Source organism: Heterostelium album (assembly GCF_000004825.1).
Source record: "Heterostelium album PN500 unplaced genomic scaffold PPL_contig12, whole genome shotgun sequence".
Taxonomy (NCBI): Eukaryota; Evosea; class Eumycetozoa; order Acytosteliales; family Acytosteliaceae; genus Heterostelium; species Heterostelium album.
In genome coordinates, this window is record NW_008805089.1 from 1,000,684 (window position 1) to 1,017,699 (window position 17,016).

General features: G+C 31.7%; 5 protein-coding genes and 1 non-coding gene across 6 annotated transcripts; 4 read left to right on the forward strand and 2 right to left on the reverse strand.

Annotated features, from left to right (window-relative positions):
* Positions 1–15: 15 nt before the first annotated feature.
* dynC (putative dynactin 22 kDa subunit) lies at positions 16–1,097 on the forward strand (the record flags this gene model as incomplete). The annotated part of the gene is made up of 4 exons (XM_020576505.1): positions 16–385; positions 471–760; positions 851–915; positions 989–1,097. The coding sequence occupies 4 exons, from the start codon at positions 16–18 to the stop codon at positions 1,095–1,097; spliced, it is 834 nt and encodes a 277-aa protein (XP_020433754.1).
* Positions 1,098–1,189: 92 nt separating this feature from the next.
* On the reverse strand, positions 1,190–1,544 carry PPL_05630 (uncharacterized protein; the record flags this gene model as incomplete). The annotated part of the gene is made up of 2 exons (XM_020576506.1): positions 1,190–1,267; positions 1,347–1,544. 2 exons carry the CDS (start codon positions 1,542–1,544, stop codon positions 1,190–1,192), a joined length of 276 nt encoding a protein of 91 aa, XP_020433755.1.
* An 863-nt stretch (positions 1,545–2,407) lies between these two features.
* PPL_05631 lies at positions 2,408–2,488 on the forward strand. Its single transcript has one exon. It is a non-coding gene; the product is annotated as a tRNA-Ser (tRNA).
* A 1,841-nt stretch (positions 2,489–4,329) lies between these two features.
* PPL_05632 (uncharacterized protein) lies at positions 4,330–5,872 on the forward strand (the record flags this gene model as incomplete). Its single annotated transcript, XM_020576507.1, has 3 exons — positions 4,330–4,363; positions 4,428–5,589; positions 5,737–5,872. The coding sequence occupies 3 exons, from the start codon at positions 4,330–4,332 to the stop codon at positions 5,870–5,872; spliced, it is 1,332 nt and encodes a 443-aa protein (XP_020433756.1).
* Positions 5,873–5,933: 61 nt separating this feature from the next.
* secG (ankyrin repeat-containing protein) lies at positions 5,934–12,842 on the reverse strand (the record flags this gene model as incomplete). Its single annotated transcript, XM_020576508.1, has 5 exons — positions 5,934–7,957; positions 8,744–8,993; positions 9,836–11,645; positions 11,736–12,205; positions 12,306–12,842. The coding sequence occupies 5 exons, from the start codon at positions 12,840–12,842 to the stop codon at positions 5,934–5,936; spliced, it is 5,091 nt and encodes a 1,696-aa protein (XP_020433757.1).
* A 1,590-nt stretch (positions 12,843–14,432) lies between these two features.
* On the forward strand, positions 14,433–16,986 carry PPL_05634 (uncharacterized protein; the record flags this gene model as incomplete). The annotated part of the gene is made up of 5 exons (XM_020576509.1): positions 14,433–14,472; positions 14,721–14,759; positions 16,464–16,626; positions 16,759–16,850; positions 16,961–16,986. 5 exons carry the CDS (start codon positions 14,433–14,435, stop codon positions 16,984–16,986), a joined length of 360 nt encoding a protein of 119 aa, XP_020433758.1.
* Positions 16,987–17,016: the final 30 nt, after the last annotated feature.

Consider the following 17,016-nt stretch of genomic DNA (forward strand, 5'->3'; position numbering starts at 1 on the left):
AGATATATTAATATAATGACAGATTCACAAACAATTGATAGTCAAACTATTGATGAAATAGAGAGAAGAGTTGGACAATTGGAAATAGCGTTACTTGGATATCAGCCATATTCAAGTGATAGTGTACTGAGTCAACCGTTACCCAATACATCGGGTGCATCTGCAACACAATTGTTGATTCAAAACATACAGCAGCTACATCAACAACAGACACAATCACCATTGATCACTGGTAATAGAAAACGATCTAATACAACCACCTCATCGACATCGCCACTTCCAAACATACCACTCGAAACTCTAGTAGATCAAATCGATCGATTCAAATCAACTTTACAACATATAAAATCAGATCATGAATCAATCAATCAATTTATGACTTTATGTATGTAAAATTATAGATATCATGTTATAATAAATAACAATGCAATGATGTAATTTATTAATCTAATATATATATATATTATCAGATAAAGAGAATGAAAAATTGTTTAGCGAGATTGCAGAGAATGATGAGTTATTGACACCGGTTGAGAAGTTGTCCATTATATTGTCGGCAGAGGATGAGATCATTTATACAGCAAACTATTTACAAAAGATAGCGGAACTAGAGAAATTCATTAATCCAACTACTTTAGAGTCAATACCCTCTATGATCACACAGTTACAGCCAATCGAATCATTACACAATGAACAACAGGCAATCACCATTGCACTTAACAAGAAATTAGAATCAAGAATACAATCATATAATGATATTGTAACTATCAATCAAAAACAAACCAACTTTTAAATTTATTTTTAATAACTAACAAACTAATCGAATCGAATCATTATCATTAATCTATAGATTGAATCACTTTCAATGAAATTTGCTTATTGGGATAAAGTGTTGACAGATCTAGAAAAGAAAAAGTAAACCAAGTTGAACTTTAGATGAATGAAATATATACACTGATGTTGTTGTTGTTAACATTATTTATTAAAGAACATCAACCAACCAACCACCAACTACTAATAAACCCAACAATGCTTGTAACTCTATTGAACCATATATAAATCATACGAATTCAATTATCATTATTGAATGTAATTAAAAATAAAACAAAAAAAAAATAACTAATATTTACTATAAATATGTGTTTGATTTATTACTTATTATCGATCTTAATATATATAACGCTTATTCTTATTTATTATTATTCTTTTGTTGTAATTCTTTATTTTTCTCTAAAAGATATTCTAAATTCCATGCTTTCAATTTATCCTGTTTATATATTAGATAGATGTGAAATTTGATTAGTATGTATGAACACAATGAATTGATTCGATTGATCTGGACCTACTTTAATGCAAACTTGATATTCTTCCCATTCTTCTTGACATTCTGCACTGGTGTTACCCTTTAAGAAACTGTTGCTATACCATTTATAAAAACATTGATCGTGTCTATCTTTTAAATCTTTACATGCAGTTGGATCCAACATTGGATGTTTCTCTTTGTTATTCTGTGTTTGTTGTTGTGGTTGTTGTTGATTCGACATCTTTATATATTTATTAATAAATTACAAGTGTAATTAATTTAAAACAAAGTTTCATTCGTTTTTTAAACATTGCAAAAAATATTTTTTTAAAACAAATCATGATGACATTTAACTTTTTTTTATAACAATCTCTGTTAATATATGTTATATAATTTAATCAGTGACATATATATGATTTATCATTAAATTGATATAATGTAGTCTATATATATTCAACACAACTTAGGCTTACTCCTACTCTCAAATAGTTAGAACCTGGATAGTATCCACTTCCGCATATCATATATTGACGACATTCATTATTGAAGGCGTTCTGGCCCAAATAAACATATTATATAATAATTTTGTCTAACTAGGCACAGCATTCTGATAGTTTGGTCACCCAATAAGAAAAATTTTACAGGTCAATCCATCATTCAAATGACGTTGGCCAAGGGTTGTAATTTACTTAATTTAAGTATATCAATTCCCAAATATATATATATATTTTTTAAAGTTACCTCTTATCTTGAGGAGAAACTTATGGATTTTTATTTTAGTATTAAGTGAATCACTCTCCTGAGAGGTGATTGGTTTGATTGGATTAGTTTTTGGGGTTTTTAATTGCTTAGCTTGGGATGGTTTTGATTAGTTAATTGCTTAGTATTGAGATGGTTGAGATGGTTTGAGATGGTTTGGCTTGGCTAATTGCTTTGCCTGAGATGGTTATTCTGGATTTGATTGGTCAGACACAACACAGATTTTGGTATTTGGCTGGTGAATTTCAACACTATTGCCCAAGGATAATAAGGCAAAGGAAAGACCACTTTAGTCAAAACCCAGGCGTGGGGTCCAAATAAAAAAATTGCCTACATCATTCAAATGACACCTTAGCCAAGTGGTTACGGCGATTGACTAGAAATCAATTCCCTTCGGGGGCGCAGGTTCGAATCCTGCAGGTGTCGAATAGTTTATAAAGCCAGCGATTCCCATAAAGTCGCGCCATGATGATTAATTAAAATACGTACAAAGAAATAGATATATAATAAAGATAACAATAAATTACATCCAAAGCCAAAAAGTGTGGTGAATTGAAGATTTAAAAAAATTCTAATCTTGTTAATTATTAATTTCCTGATTAGAAAGAATGGTTGCAAACAATTGATTAATATTATTCTATATAAATTTTCAACACGCTGAATACTCTATTACTATAAGGAGTTTAAATATTATATATATCATATAAGTTTAACAAATATAGATTTTTCGATTTATTAATCTTAACTAAATTAGGTTTTAATATTTAAAATTAATTTCAATTCATATGTCATATGTTGTCTCACTGTGATAATGTAATAAAGTTAAATAAAGAATAAAGAATGAATTATAATATTTATATATCTTTTGTACTTTAAAACATTTAAGTTTAAAAATGAGTATATAATAAGTTATATTTATCATTATTTACAGCTGAAAAAAAGTAATATTTGAAAAACTTTTTAAGTATTGTCTCATTATAGTTATATATGTTTTATTGTTAACTGTCTTATAAAAAATAGTTTTAAAACTAGTCGACACCTGCAGGATTCGAAAGTAAAGTCTGATAACACTTTGACTAAACACACAATGATGTCATATAACATACATGCGCCAAATGTCATCGATTTTATAAAACTTTTATTTTACATCATTTATTTGAATAACTAAAACAGTTATTAGAAATAACAGACTATAATAATATTAGGGAGACTTATTGTAGTTGGCTTTTATTTTTATTATTCTTATTATTTATCATAAAACCTATTTAAAAGGTAATTGATGTCACCACTCTCTATTCTGATTCTTAATATCTCTCAAGATTGATTCACATTGATTAGATTCAATTGAATATTTGAAATTACAATCTTTCGATAAATCGAATGAATAGAAATAACTTGATGTTGGTGATTCTCTATCATACATCATACGGTATAAGTCCATCTATGAGAGTAAAAAAATTGAGATTAATTGTTTGTTTGGGTTTCAACATTGTATTGGATGAATATTTTGTGTGTTGTATCTAATATGAAGAAGTTTCCATTGTTATCATGACATTTAGATGGTAAAATGATATCAAATTGATATCGTTCTACTTGTCTAATCAAATTGAAATTTCTTATTTTCATTGAATGATTATAATAAACCTTTGAAGATCATTGACGATACCTTGCATAAGTTACTTACAAACCAACAAATTAAAAAAAAAAAAATTTTAATTTAATTAAAACCAACTAATAACCAACAAAGATACATGTGTCTCAAAACAAAAAAAACAAAATAATATGAACATCAATCATAATACACTGACAATTAGCTACTATTCAGGTTTAAAAGTTATATCATAGATCTTGAACTACATTTTTTAATTCTTTTATTATAAAGTTAATTATAACCTTATGGTGTGGGTTCATAGAACAAATAGACTAAGATTTATTAAAATAATAAACTCTTTAAAAATTCTATTTTAATTTCCGATATTTTTCTAAAAATATGATCTATGATTAATTTCAGTTTTTAATAGCTTTGTGTAATTAAATTTATGTTTTGTATTGTGTGTTACTACAATTATTAATTAATAAAATATAAATGGACAAATCATTATTTTCTTATGTTTTAAACAATATTGTTCTTAAACAACTGATATTTTATTTTATACATTTTATACATGTGACAAAAGGAATAGAGTAAGCAAAATTATTAGATAAAAGTATAATAATATAAACTAATAACTTTTTTTTTTTTGGTATTTTTAATAAAGATCATTGAAATGGAAAGAATATACATCGATAGCAGAGAATCTGGTATATCATGGATTGGTAGAGTTGTTGGCTGAGAAGATACGAACATGTGATATTTTTATTTCAGATAAATCGAGTCTTGGTCATATAGCTGCGAATAGAGGTCATTTCAACATGATAAAATTACTCAACAAGCATAAGTTACTCAAAGGCAATGAAGTTGATATCGCTGTGAACTCGGGAAGTTTAGAGATGATAAGATACTTGATCGATGCTGGTCAAACTGTTAGTAAAGCATCGATGGACAACTGTGCGAGGTCCGGTAATTTTGAACTTCTCAAATGGTTTCATAACAATAGGACTGAAGGATGTTCTGTTTCGGCACTCGACTATGCAGCGATAAATAATAGACCTGAAATTATCGAATGGTTGTTTGCTAATCGAAGTGAAGGTTGTTCACATATTGCGTTTGATTGGTCCGCCCGTAATGGAAATATGAAGATAATCAAACTGCTACTTGAAAAGAACAAGAATACTGGTGTGACATTCTCATCGCGTGCAATAGATATGGCAGCGGAACGAGGTCATCTTGAAATCATCCAATTCATCACTGAACATCATCCAGCTGTGAAATGTACATCCGATGCAATCGATAATGCCGCTGCTAACGGTGATCTAGATTTGGTTAGATATCTTCATGAGCATCGAACTGAAGGATTCTCAAAGAGTTCAATCTATCAGGCAGCAAGAGGAGGACACCTAAGTGTTGTAAAATATCTCTATGAGAATACAGATATAACTTTGCCAGCTTCGACTGCTTCCGATTCATTAAGAAATGATAATTTGGATGTTGTAAAGTATTTGTTGACAACCAAAAGAGTTCATGGTGAATCTGCATATCATCGCGATGTGTTGTCTCAGGCAGCAAGAATTGGTAGCCTGGAAATGATCACATTGATACTATCGTTGAAAAGAAAAGTTAAGTTTTCACATAATGTGCAAAGTGGTATCGAGTGTGCAATTGGACGTGGTCATTTCGATTGTTTCATCTATTTATACAACTACTATCAAGATCATTACCCAAACAATAGTATTCCAACACTGCCTACTACGTTTATCTATTCAGGTCAGAAGATAATGATTGAACACTATATGGAGAATCAACATCGATATGGCCCTTTGAGCAGTGTTGATTGTGATCCTCGATACATAGTTGGATATTCAGCATCGAATGAAATGATCAAATTATATATTGAAAAGAACATCATTACTAAACCTAAAATGTTGGAGTATTTGCTGATATCTAATCATCTTACTGCTGTACAGTTTTTCGAGAGGGAATACGGATTGGACACAGCATTGCAACTCAGAGATCTGATTGAAAGATCACCTCACCATTCATGTAGATATTTAAAACAAAAACTTTTTCCCAACAGCACAATACCAAACTTTGAAGATAAATTCTTGGAATTTGTTAAAGAAAAGTTAGAATCAAGTGTTTCAAAAGTTCAAGTCCCCAGACAGCATGTATCAAGAAGACAACAGAAAAAAAATAGGAAAGCAGATTTATAAACAAATAAATGTACATAATTAGTCGAAAAATAATAAATTTAAATAAAAATATTTTATTTTTTTATATTAAAAGTAACTTTCCATGAGATGGAGAGTAATTACATTTCCTCCAATAATTACCTTTAATTAAATAAACAAAAATTTGATTCTCTGTCAAAAGGTAAATCTTTTTTTGTTCATAGTGGAATGTCATTGGAGTTATAGAGATACGATTGTTTGTTAGGGCAATAAAATCGCTAATATTTTTTAGCTTTTTGAATTGTCTGTCCTTTGGGTTGACACTGACGAACCAGTCATATTGTGGATCGCCATGACAGCAAATATACAAGTATAACATATGATCACAGTAGCAATATGAGATCAAACCAACTTTGCCAACAATCTCTAAATTCTTTAAAATTGCATAGATACTGCCTTCTGGACTGAGATCCAAAGTGTTAAAGTCATAAAACTGAAAGGTATTTGATTTACCGTCGAAACAGATTGCACTAACATAACCAGTGTTGTGTGAAAAGAATCCAACCGGTACTATTTTCTCGATTGAATCTTCATATCTAATACTGATTTCTATATGTTCATAATAATCTTCAATTATATTAAATCGAAAAATTTTCAAAGAATTTGGGTTGTGTCTATCTCTAACAAATGAGTAAAGATTTTCATAACCATCGTACCACATAACCGATAGCTCATTGCTATTGGCAGGAATAAATGCGTTGAGATTTGGTACGAGAATATTAATTGTCTTGTCTCCAAGTGAATACATGAGATATGAGGAGTTCGTTTTTGATTGAAAGAATATATACAGGATATTTCGGGTGCAACCAACAAATTGAATATCAAATGACTTGAGACTTTCCACCAATCTTGTGGATTCTTCTTCCATTTTCAGTAAGCTACTATTGATTGAACCACTATATAATGATGGTTCACCTTTTTTGAAAGTAAATAGATAACTCGGTCGATGATCAACTGCATAAGGATGATTTTCATTTGAAATCGACCTTTTAACCAATGCTACCAATTCAAAAGTAGAACTATTCTTTACAACGATTGAATGTTCATTTTTACTTTCTTTTTCATCATCTTTGTCATCGTCACTATCATTGGCCTTGAATGTGTCAAAATGATTTCTAATTACTTCCAATATTGAATGATCAATATCATTTAGTTTGTTGATTTTTGTGCTGTCACTATTAGTGTTCTGTTGGTGCTCAAAGATATTATGATTCTTGTTGAATAGTAAATCTAAATTGTTGTGAATGAATTCCTCCAGTGACTCTGATTGAATGACAGAATCAGCCAAGTATTGCGAGTTCATGGTATCAACTTTTACACTAACTGTTTCTTCTTCGTGATCTGTTGTTTGTATGTTGTTTATAGTTTGAGGTGGCATTAAATTGGATGTTATTGAATGAATTATGTTATGTAATGATTGAATCTCCTTGAGATGATTTTGAAGCTGTTGTTCGTTTTGTATTAGATCATCATTGATTGGCTTTGCTAGTCTTCGTTCTTCAATCATCAATGCTTCATAGAATTGTTTAAAGTGACCAGATATAACATTCTCCATATAACTAAGTGATTTGATCTGTCTTGATGATTCATTGACATGATTCCACAGCCATTGTAATCTCTCTTTGATTATATTATCTTCTTCATTATCATTATCATTGCTTTTATCATTATTAGGACTATTTTTATTTTTTGTTTTACTATTATCATGATCATTCTCTTCTTCATCACTAACATCCTCTTGTTCTTCCTCCCCCACTTCTTCTTCCTCTTCCTCCTCCTCTTCTTCTTCCTCTTCCTCCTCTTCTTCTTCTTCTTTTTCTTCTTTTTTTTCATTGATAATATTATTATAATTGATATTCAATATAGATTGCTTGATTTGATCAATGAGAAAAATTCGATGTCCATAATGTTGTGATATCAAACATCGATAACAAATGATAGTGTTACAATCTGAACATAAAAGATCAAGATCTTTTTGATGTTTATCACACTGTTTCATTTTATTATTATTTGATCTATTCTGATTAAGATATTCGTTTGTTTTTTCAGATTCGTCTATTTTTGGTACTGATGAAAAAAAAAAAGGTAGTAACGTTAAAAAATGATCATTTTTTTTGAATAGATCCTAATAATTTTGGTTAAAGATATTTCTATTTTATTCTATTAATATTTCATTCTATTATCTTTTTGATTCCGAAGCATAGTCTATTGAAATCTTTGTTGTGCGGTAAGCAATAACCACAACAATTTATTCTTTTATGTCACACAACAAGATTAAAAAAATGAAAAAATATTATGTTTAAAAAACCGAAAAATTTAAGTATATAGACAATATGGAAAAAATTGGACAAACATCTAAATGCTCTGTCATATAAGGGTTAGTATCCTGGACTTTGAATCCAGTCATCTGAGTTCGAATCTCAGCAGAGCAACAAAATTTTATGAAAAATCCAAAGGCCACGATACGGCCATAATGCGTGGTTTTTTTTTTTTTTTTTTTTTTTTTTTTTTTTTTTCTGCCTATGGGCATTCCCTGTGGATAGATAAATCATTCACGAGAATGCTGTGAAAGAGCTTTTCTTCGGCGACTAGATCGTTGATCTTGTTCAGTGCATCTTTATGCTTCTGAGATGCCGGATCGCATGTGTTGAGAGTATGATTTAAAGATTTCTTGAGAGAGAGGCGCTCCCTAGATCTCGCGCTTTGTCTCTTCTTTAAGAAACAGATGAGCATTTCTTTAGCACATGACCACAAACCAGGTGTCCAGTTGCAGCTGGCAATAGAACATATTGGTGATGTATTGCTTAACACCGGGTAAACCGAGAGTAGCAGGGTTTAAAATCCAACGCTTACTTGAGAGATTGATGTCGACAGAGATTGGGCAGTGATCACTCTTGTCATGGAAATAGGTGGCGACAGCGGGATTACTACCTAGCATTGTGGATGCGACGTAGATACGATCCAACCGTCTAGGAGAGAGGGAAATGGGGAGCGGGTGATTGGTACAGCTGAAAGTGGGAGTGTCGGCTGACAAACGGGTATCAACAAGCGAGTTAACGGAAGCAAGACTTTCTAGAGTGTGACACAGCTCCTCGTCATTCGCCTTAGAAAAGGAAGGAGAAAAAGGAGAGAGACAGTTGAAATCACCAGCCATCAGATGGATGGTGTTGGTTTCGAGCTGAGGTAGAAGAGAGAGTTTTCTAGAGAATCCATTTCTCCACTTACGGTCAGCAGGAGCATAGATTCCAAGAACATTGAATGAGTAGTGTGAGTGATAGATAGTAACAAAGAGAATGCGACCTCCTGGATCTGAATAGATTACTTTGTAATCTAGGTCGCCGCCTTTGAGTTTGATGATTGCTACACCTGTACCCATACCGCGTAAATTTAAATCTGATTGGAATCTAAATCCTTCCAACTATGTGCCACCACTTTATACTGTTGTTCATCAACACGCAACTACTGTTAGATCTATTCTATCCTAATACTACTCAACTTATTAATTAATAATAACTATAAACAATAATAATAATAATAATATTTTATTGGCTATTTCTCACGGCCTGTGTGAGAATGTATATATAATATAAAACACGAACTAGCAGGTTAATATCAATACCTGCAATTTGTTGACTGATCATGAGTCAACATATCTTTTTTTGCCAAAAAAAAAAAAAAAAAAAAAAAGTCCATTAGTAAGCCTTGACTACTACTGATATCAGTAATGGTAGTACAAGGATGATTTAAAAAAAAAAAGAGTTAGTACCAACAAATTGTTTAATTAAATTTTATTTATTTCGATTTTTCATTGGTCAACTCACTTTCAACCTCGATATATTAGGAATGTAAATGCAAATGATATTTTATTGCCAATCATATATGTATTAATAACATTCAATATATAATTATCATTTCTTTTATTTTAATTTAATTTTATCATGATACAACATTTGGTATTGGTGAGTTGGTTTGAGGTGTAGTGGGTACTGCATGGTGTTCAGATGCAGGAGATGAGGTTGATGAAAAGGTGACTGGTGGTTTTGTCGAGACGATTGTCGATTTTCTAACTTGAATTGGTTTGTTTACCTTTCCTCTACCACGGATTGTCTCTGCCTTTCTCTTGTGAAGCTGTTCAAAGTTTGGATTGGAGTGAATGTTGCTCTTAATAGCTTGTACCCAAGATTCCATCTCGGCCAAGTTGGCAGCAGAGATAAAGTAGCTGGCGTGATTGGCCTGTACAAGAGTACCATCAGAGTTGAGCTTGCATGCCTTCATCTGTTCTTGTGACGAGTGCAACATGAAACAGAATTTCTTTTGCACGACAACAGTGACTACAACGTTTTCGAGTGGAATGATACCGCATGGCTCCAAATCTTGTGGTGTCTTGAAGTAGAGTAGACAATTGGCAGTGAGTTTGAACCAACGCTTCTTCCATGTCTTGATTCTTCCACCTTGCTTGGTGAGCCAACCCTTCTTCTCTGCGTGTGTATCGGTTTGACCGTCACGCTCCATTTTAATTTCATTGGTTACGATACGATCGTAGAGGTTTTCCATAAACTCGAGTGGCAAGTCATCACCATTGTTGATTCCACTGTTGTTCTTGAGGAACTCTGCCTTGGTCATCTTCTTTTTGATGTTTGGATTGTGGGCATCGGTATTCAACATGATTACAGAGAATGCAAGCACATAGACAGTATCGTTGTTGGCAAATATCTTGTTGTCCGGATTGTGGTTATAGAATTGCTGAGCAAACTTCTCCATCATTCTGTCGATCTTTTGTGCTTCACCTGGCAATCTAAAGTTCTTTAGGAACTTACGAAGAGCAACATCAAAGTCGAGTCCAGAGAAATCGAGCTCATCGACAAACGCATGCAACACTTGAATGTTGAATTCATCACCATCACCAATGTACTCTCCAATGCTTTGCTTGCTGAGATCGTCGTGACTCAAGAGGAAGTGGGCAATGTCCTTTGGTGTCTTCTCGCAGAGTCCAGAGCTTACTGCATATTCAATACCCTTTCTTGGATGATTGTTAAAGGTGGTGATGGCAGTCTTTATCAACAAACGCTTTTGATTGGCTTGTTGCTGATCCAAATCATCTTTCAACTGTTGATCCAACAGTGCATTGTTAACCTCTTCGTTGGGCAGTGATCGAGACTCACGCTTATTGACGAGTTGGTAGATTTCATCGGGGTTAGAAGTACCAAAACATTTGTTAAAGTCTAGCGAAGAACGGTTGCTAATAGACTTGAGATCGGCACCCACTCTAATCAAAACACGTGCAACATCACCATGATTCTTCTTGATTGCATAGACCAGCGGTGTCTTTCCGGCACAGTTCTTCATGTCGACCTTTGATTTGTAGGTAACGAGAACATCGACAGTATCACGTGCACCAGCAGCACTTGCCAAGTGCAGAGGAGTTGACTGGTGTGTATCGACTGAATCAACAAAGGCACCCTTCTTTAAGAGGATCTTACAGCACTCTGTGTGTCCATTGTAGGCAGCATTGTGAAGAGGAGTACCACCTTGATTGTCTTTAATCTCCAAATCAGCACCATTCTTTATCAGTGTATTCAAGCATTTGCCTCTACCATTGAAAGCTGCCTTGTGTAGAGGTGAAGCACCTTGATTATCCAACACATTGATCGATGCACCGTTATCAATCAATAATTTAGCAACTGAGGAGTGTCCATTGAACGATGCTTTATGTAATGGTGTTGCACCTTCTTCATCACGAATATTTACTGATGATCTAAAGTAATATATAAAACAATTAATTAATTACTGGTGATTCAATAATAATAAAAAAAACAACTATATATATAGATAGTTAGCTACATACTTGTGATTAATTAAAATTTGTACTATATCATAGATTCCGTTAAATGATGCTAAATGTAGTGGAGTTGATTGTCGGATATCTCTACAATCGACGTTGGGTGTCAACTTTAAGAGATGCTCTACTATTTCTTTGTGTCCATTGAATGCTGCTTTGTGGAGTGGTGTTTCACCCATTTCATCGACCATATCAATCTTTGAACCCAACTCTAACAATCGTTTCAGTAATGCAAAGTTTCCATTGAAACAAGCATGGTGTAGTGGTGTGACACCCTCCACGTCGACACAATTTATATTCTCACCGCTTCTCACCAGTAAATCGACACACTCTATATAGCCTGCTGATGCGGCATTATGCAACGGTGATATTCCATGAACATCTCTTGGATCTACCTTTGCTCCCTTTCTAATCAATAGAGATACACAAGATGAATGTCCACTAAAAGATGCTTGATGTAATGGTGTAATACCATCCTAAAATAAGATAAAAAAAAAAGATAAATATAACAAATTAATATTAACTAAACAACGTCGACGATAATAATAATATAAAAAGATTCTAAATGACACCTACATAATCAACACAATTTACTTTAGCATCTGATTTAATAAGTAATTCAACACACACAGCATTACCACCGGCACACGCATGATGCAGTGGTGTTTCACCGTTGGTCGTTGTTGCTTTGGGATCTGCTCTGTTGGTCAGGAGATATTGCACGCACTCTGATGAAGCAAAGAGAGCGGCCTTGTGGAGAGGTGTTCCGTTTTTGTCGTCTTTAGAGTTTACATCGGCACCACCCTTCTCGATCAGTAACTTCATACACTCGAGGTGACCACGTGCAGCAGCCCACTGTAGTGGTGTGTTTCCTGCCGAGTCTTTGGCATGTGCATTACCCTTCTTGTCGAGGAGGAATGCAACGCATCTTGTCGATCCACCATAGGCTGCATGGTGCAGCGGTGTACGGTTTTCACTGTCGATAGTGTCTACCGATGTCGCTGAATTGTTCAACAGATTCGATAATCTCTCTATATCATCGATCGACGAATAATAATGAACAGATGGTCGAGCAGATGATGTTGTAGCTGCTTTATTTCCATTCTGTACCATTTTCTTTCTCTATCTATCTATATATATATAAATCTCTATTAAACTGGTTTTTATCTTCTATCCAAGATTATATTATTATTATTACAATGGTTTTGATATAAAATAAAAATAAAAAAATGAAAATAAAAATAAAAATAAAAAAGATTGATTTGATTTGATTAACTGACTGACTAACTAAAACTAATCAATTACTTAATTTGATAATATTGTTGAATAATATTTATCGATTTGATTGATTGATTTAATTTTAATTTGATTGATTTAATTGATTGTGATTTGATTGATTATTATTATCTTTTAAGCTACACTCTATATTATATATGCATGCTTATTTGTATACGATTAATGATTGATTGATTGTGATAAATAATGATATTAAAATGTCTTCTATTATTCAATAGAAAGAATTTGTTAACTATTAGTTAATTTGTTTATTTTAGTTAAAATTTTATTATTACTATTGTTGTTTTGTTTTGTTATTCTTATTATTTTTATTATTATTATTCTTCCTCTTATTATTATTATTGTGTTATTAAATGGTATGTAGATGGTAACAAAAAAGTAAATTAAAAGAGTGTTTGAAAGGAAGCAAAAACAAAAAAAAAAAAAAAAAACAATTTTTTTTGTACAATATTTTTATTGTGTGGTAAAAACAATAGTGTTTAGGGATTGCAAAAAGTCTTTTTTTATTTTTATTTTAATTTTAATTTTTTTTGGTTTGGATCGAAACGACCCTTTAATTTGCCATACCCTAAAGTTGTATTCAATCCAACCCAAAAACACATTATCTATCTCACAAAATTGACCCACACACCACTAACTCACACACTCACACTCACAGACCAACAGACCGACATAAATTATATGTACACCCTATTAACGATTCACTAAAAGATAGATACATGTATAGATTGATAATATTTATTTAACTTTCAATAAAACAATTATAATATTATATAATAATTGATTATGTTGTGAAAGTAAAAAGAATTGAGAAAATGCTGAAACAAAACAAAAATAATACTTGTATTATTAGTACTAATACTACTATTACGAGTTGTACAACTCGCTCTACTTCTCATATTCTACTACTATGGTGAGTGAGGTGAATTGAGTGAATTCAAGAAACAGAGTGAGAGTGTGTATGTGTGCGTGTCAAATAATATTATTAATATTGTTATGTATATCTTATTAAAGATTACAATAATCATTACAAAACAAAGACAGAAATTAACATAACATTGTTGTGTTTGGAAAATGATGGGGTATCATAAAAGTCAGACATTTATTAGATTACCACTATTTCTATGTTGTGAATTTGTGTATTTGTTTATTGTTATTGTTGTGTTTGTTTTGAATGATATATATTGTTTTGTTTTTTTTTAACTAAATCAGTATAATAAATAAAACATTCGATTCATACATCATCTTTTATTGATGAACTGTGTAATCAATCATTATTATCATCATCATCAGCATCAGCATAAAAATCATTGTAATCAATCAGCAATATTATGAAACATCATTAAAAATTTCTAATAACGATACAAGTAGTAGGGTATTTACCAATCAAAAATCAGTAAAATAATAATGAGCGATGTGTGGTTTGTTGTTTTACTCATTACTGTTTGTATGATTACTATCATACTTAATCTGTTTTGCAAGTGAATAAATTGATTGAATGATGTTGATCACAACATATTTAAACTAATTTGGATGATTAGATTTTATTTATTAAGATTGTATTGTCAAAAAAAAAGAATTAATTTACAAATAGATTCTTATATTAATTTCTGAAATTGAGAAAAAAACATCTTCTTTTCAATCGGGATTTTCAGAGGAACTATTGTTATTGCTTACTCTTTGAATAATATTAAGGGTATAGATACGAGTTCTATTGTATTACAAGAGCTTCTGGTACAAGATTACTTTTAGTCTACTGATAAACACCAAGAGAACAATCGAAACAATGGAATCTCGAGAGATAAAATTCTTTTACTGATCAATTGTAAATTATTAATATACCAATAAATACATTAACCATTCTATAGATTAGAAGTACCCATCCAAAAAATCGATGGGATTCACCGTTGTTTCGAACATTCGCTACCGTTCGATATATTGTACAAGACGTTGTTTGAGGTGCAGGAGTTACGACCAAACTACGCCACAGATTGGAAATGTAGTTTTGGACGCACTGCAATCGTCGTTGCCCGGTGACAAGATCAAGGTGCCAGGCAAAGAGAAGCGTATCTACATTCACTAGATGCTCAATGTAGCGGAACTTCGAAATCAACTTTCTATGATTCTATGAATTCGCACAACTACATCCACCACAACAAAATCAAATCCCGAACTTTGTTGATTTCTTGCACTCAGACAACATCCTAATTTTAACAACAACAAGTCAACAACAATAAAAGATCATCAAAAAAACAACATAAAACATGGAGTATTTGTTAATGTTATAATTCGAAAACATAATATAACAATATCGGAAACAACAATGAATTTAATTATTTTAATATTTTAATCATTAAAATCGAAACAACATCATTCTATCTTTTTTTAAAAAAAAAAATATATTTACCCTTATTGGACTAAACATCATTCTTCTGGAATCATTTAACACTGTCATCTTTTATAACAATTAAACATTTGATGTTTTATACAACCTTCAAAATCAACTTTGCAGAAATGTTAGATTTATATTTTTGTTTAATAAAAATCAAAAAAGTTTCATTATTAATTTTAATTATCTTTTCTCTTCACAACCTTCAAAATATATACTTTTTTTTTCTACTTAAAATATTATCACAAACTATAATTTTAGATTATTGTACCGGTTGATGGTTTTATAAACACGGTAAATCATCCATTTTTTATAAACAAACTAAAAGAACAATCTAAATTGGTAGAAATTTAATATCTATTTAGTGTATTATTTTTAAATTGGTTTTTTTGTAAAAATATATCTCTAGTTGGAAGAGACCACGATCCGAATCATGACTACAATGTACCCAGAGGGGTGGAAGGAATTTTAGCAATAGTGGAGTTCAAAAAAGTCAAGTATGTATTGAAAAAAGAAAAATAGGTGCAGAAGAGAAAAAGCAAAAGAAAAGAAAAAGAAGATTTCTTAAAAGAAAAAAAAAAAGACAAAAAGAAAGCAAGATAGTACAACAACAACAAACACTAAAAGAACCAAGATCAACATCTCAGTTCCTATTACAACCAACACACCAATCGAATCTTCTCCCACTTCAGGTTAATTGACTTCTCATATAGCTACAACTACTTTATCCACCACCATACACTATCCCATCACAAGGATATCCACAACCATACACCACAACCATAATAAAACAAGTTCTTACGTTTTTCAAATTTGGAGAAGGTATAACTTAAAAGTTGATTGGAGATTTCTGGTGATTGTTGCAAAGAGAATGTTGGTGGATAACCTTGTGGTGGAATAGTGTATGGTTGTGGATAACCTTGTGATGGATAGTGTATGGTTGTGGATAACATTGTGGTGAGATAATATTATGTAAGTTTTATTTTTAAAACTATTTATTGAATCAATAATAAATATCCAATATTAATCAATTTTTTTATAATCTATAGATTATGGTAGAGGTCCTGAACACTTTGGGTATGTTCAAGGTTTGAAGGGAGTCAAGTCCTCGCCCTATGTCAAACGAGAAATGGAAAATCAACTACATTACACATTCGTCCGTACTGGTGTAAATTTGGACAATATATTGTTGATGAATTCAACACCTCACAGGTATGTGAATTATAATTATTTTTTATATAATTTTAACTGTAGATTTTATTAATTTCATATCATACCTATAGGTATTCTAACCATGTTTAGAGGTTAATGAAGCTTAATACAATGCTAATCCAAGTAAAACAGTGTCGATAAATCAAAAGTTGTTCGGCATATTGGAGAAGAACTTTGGAAACCACCGGACACTCGTCACTCTGATTCCAAGTTACATTATACAAGTAAAATGTATATTCACGACGACAAATCGGTTTTTATAAATCGAGATCAATGCTGCCAATAATTTATTGTTGGTAGGTTCAAAAGAACACCATCCTTTATAAAAAGACAGAGATACTCTTTGCTCAAGAGGCATAAGAAGAATCTACTACGGCTGAGGAAAGCTCC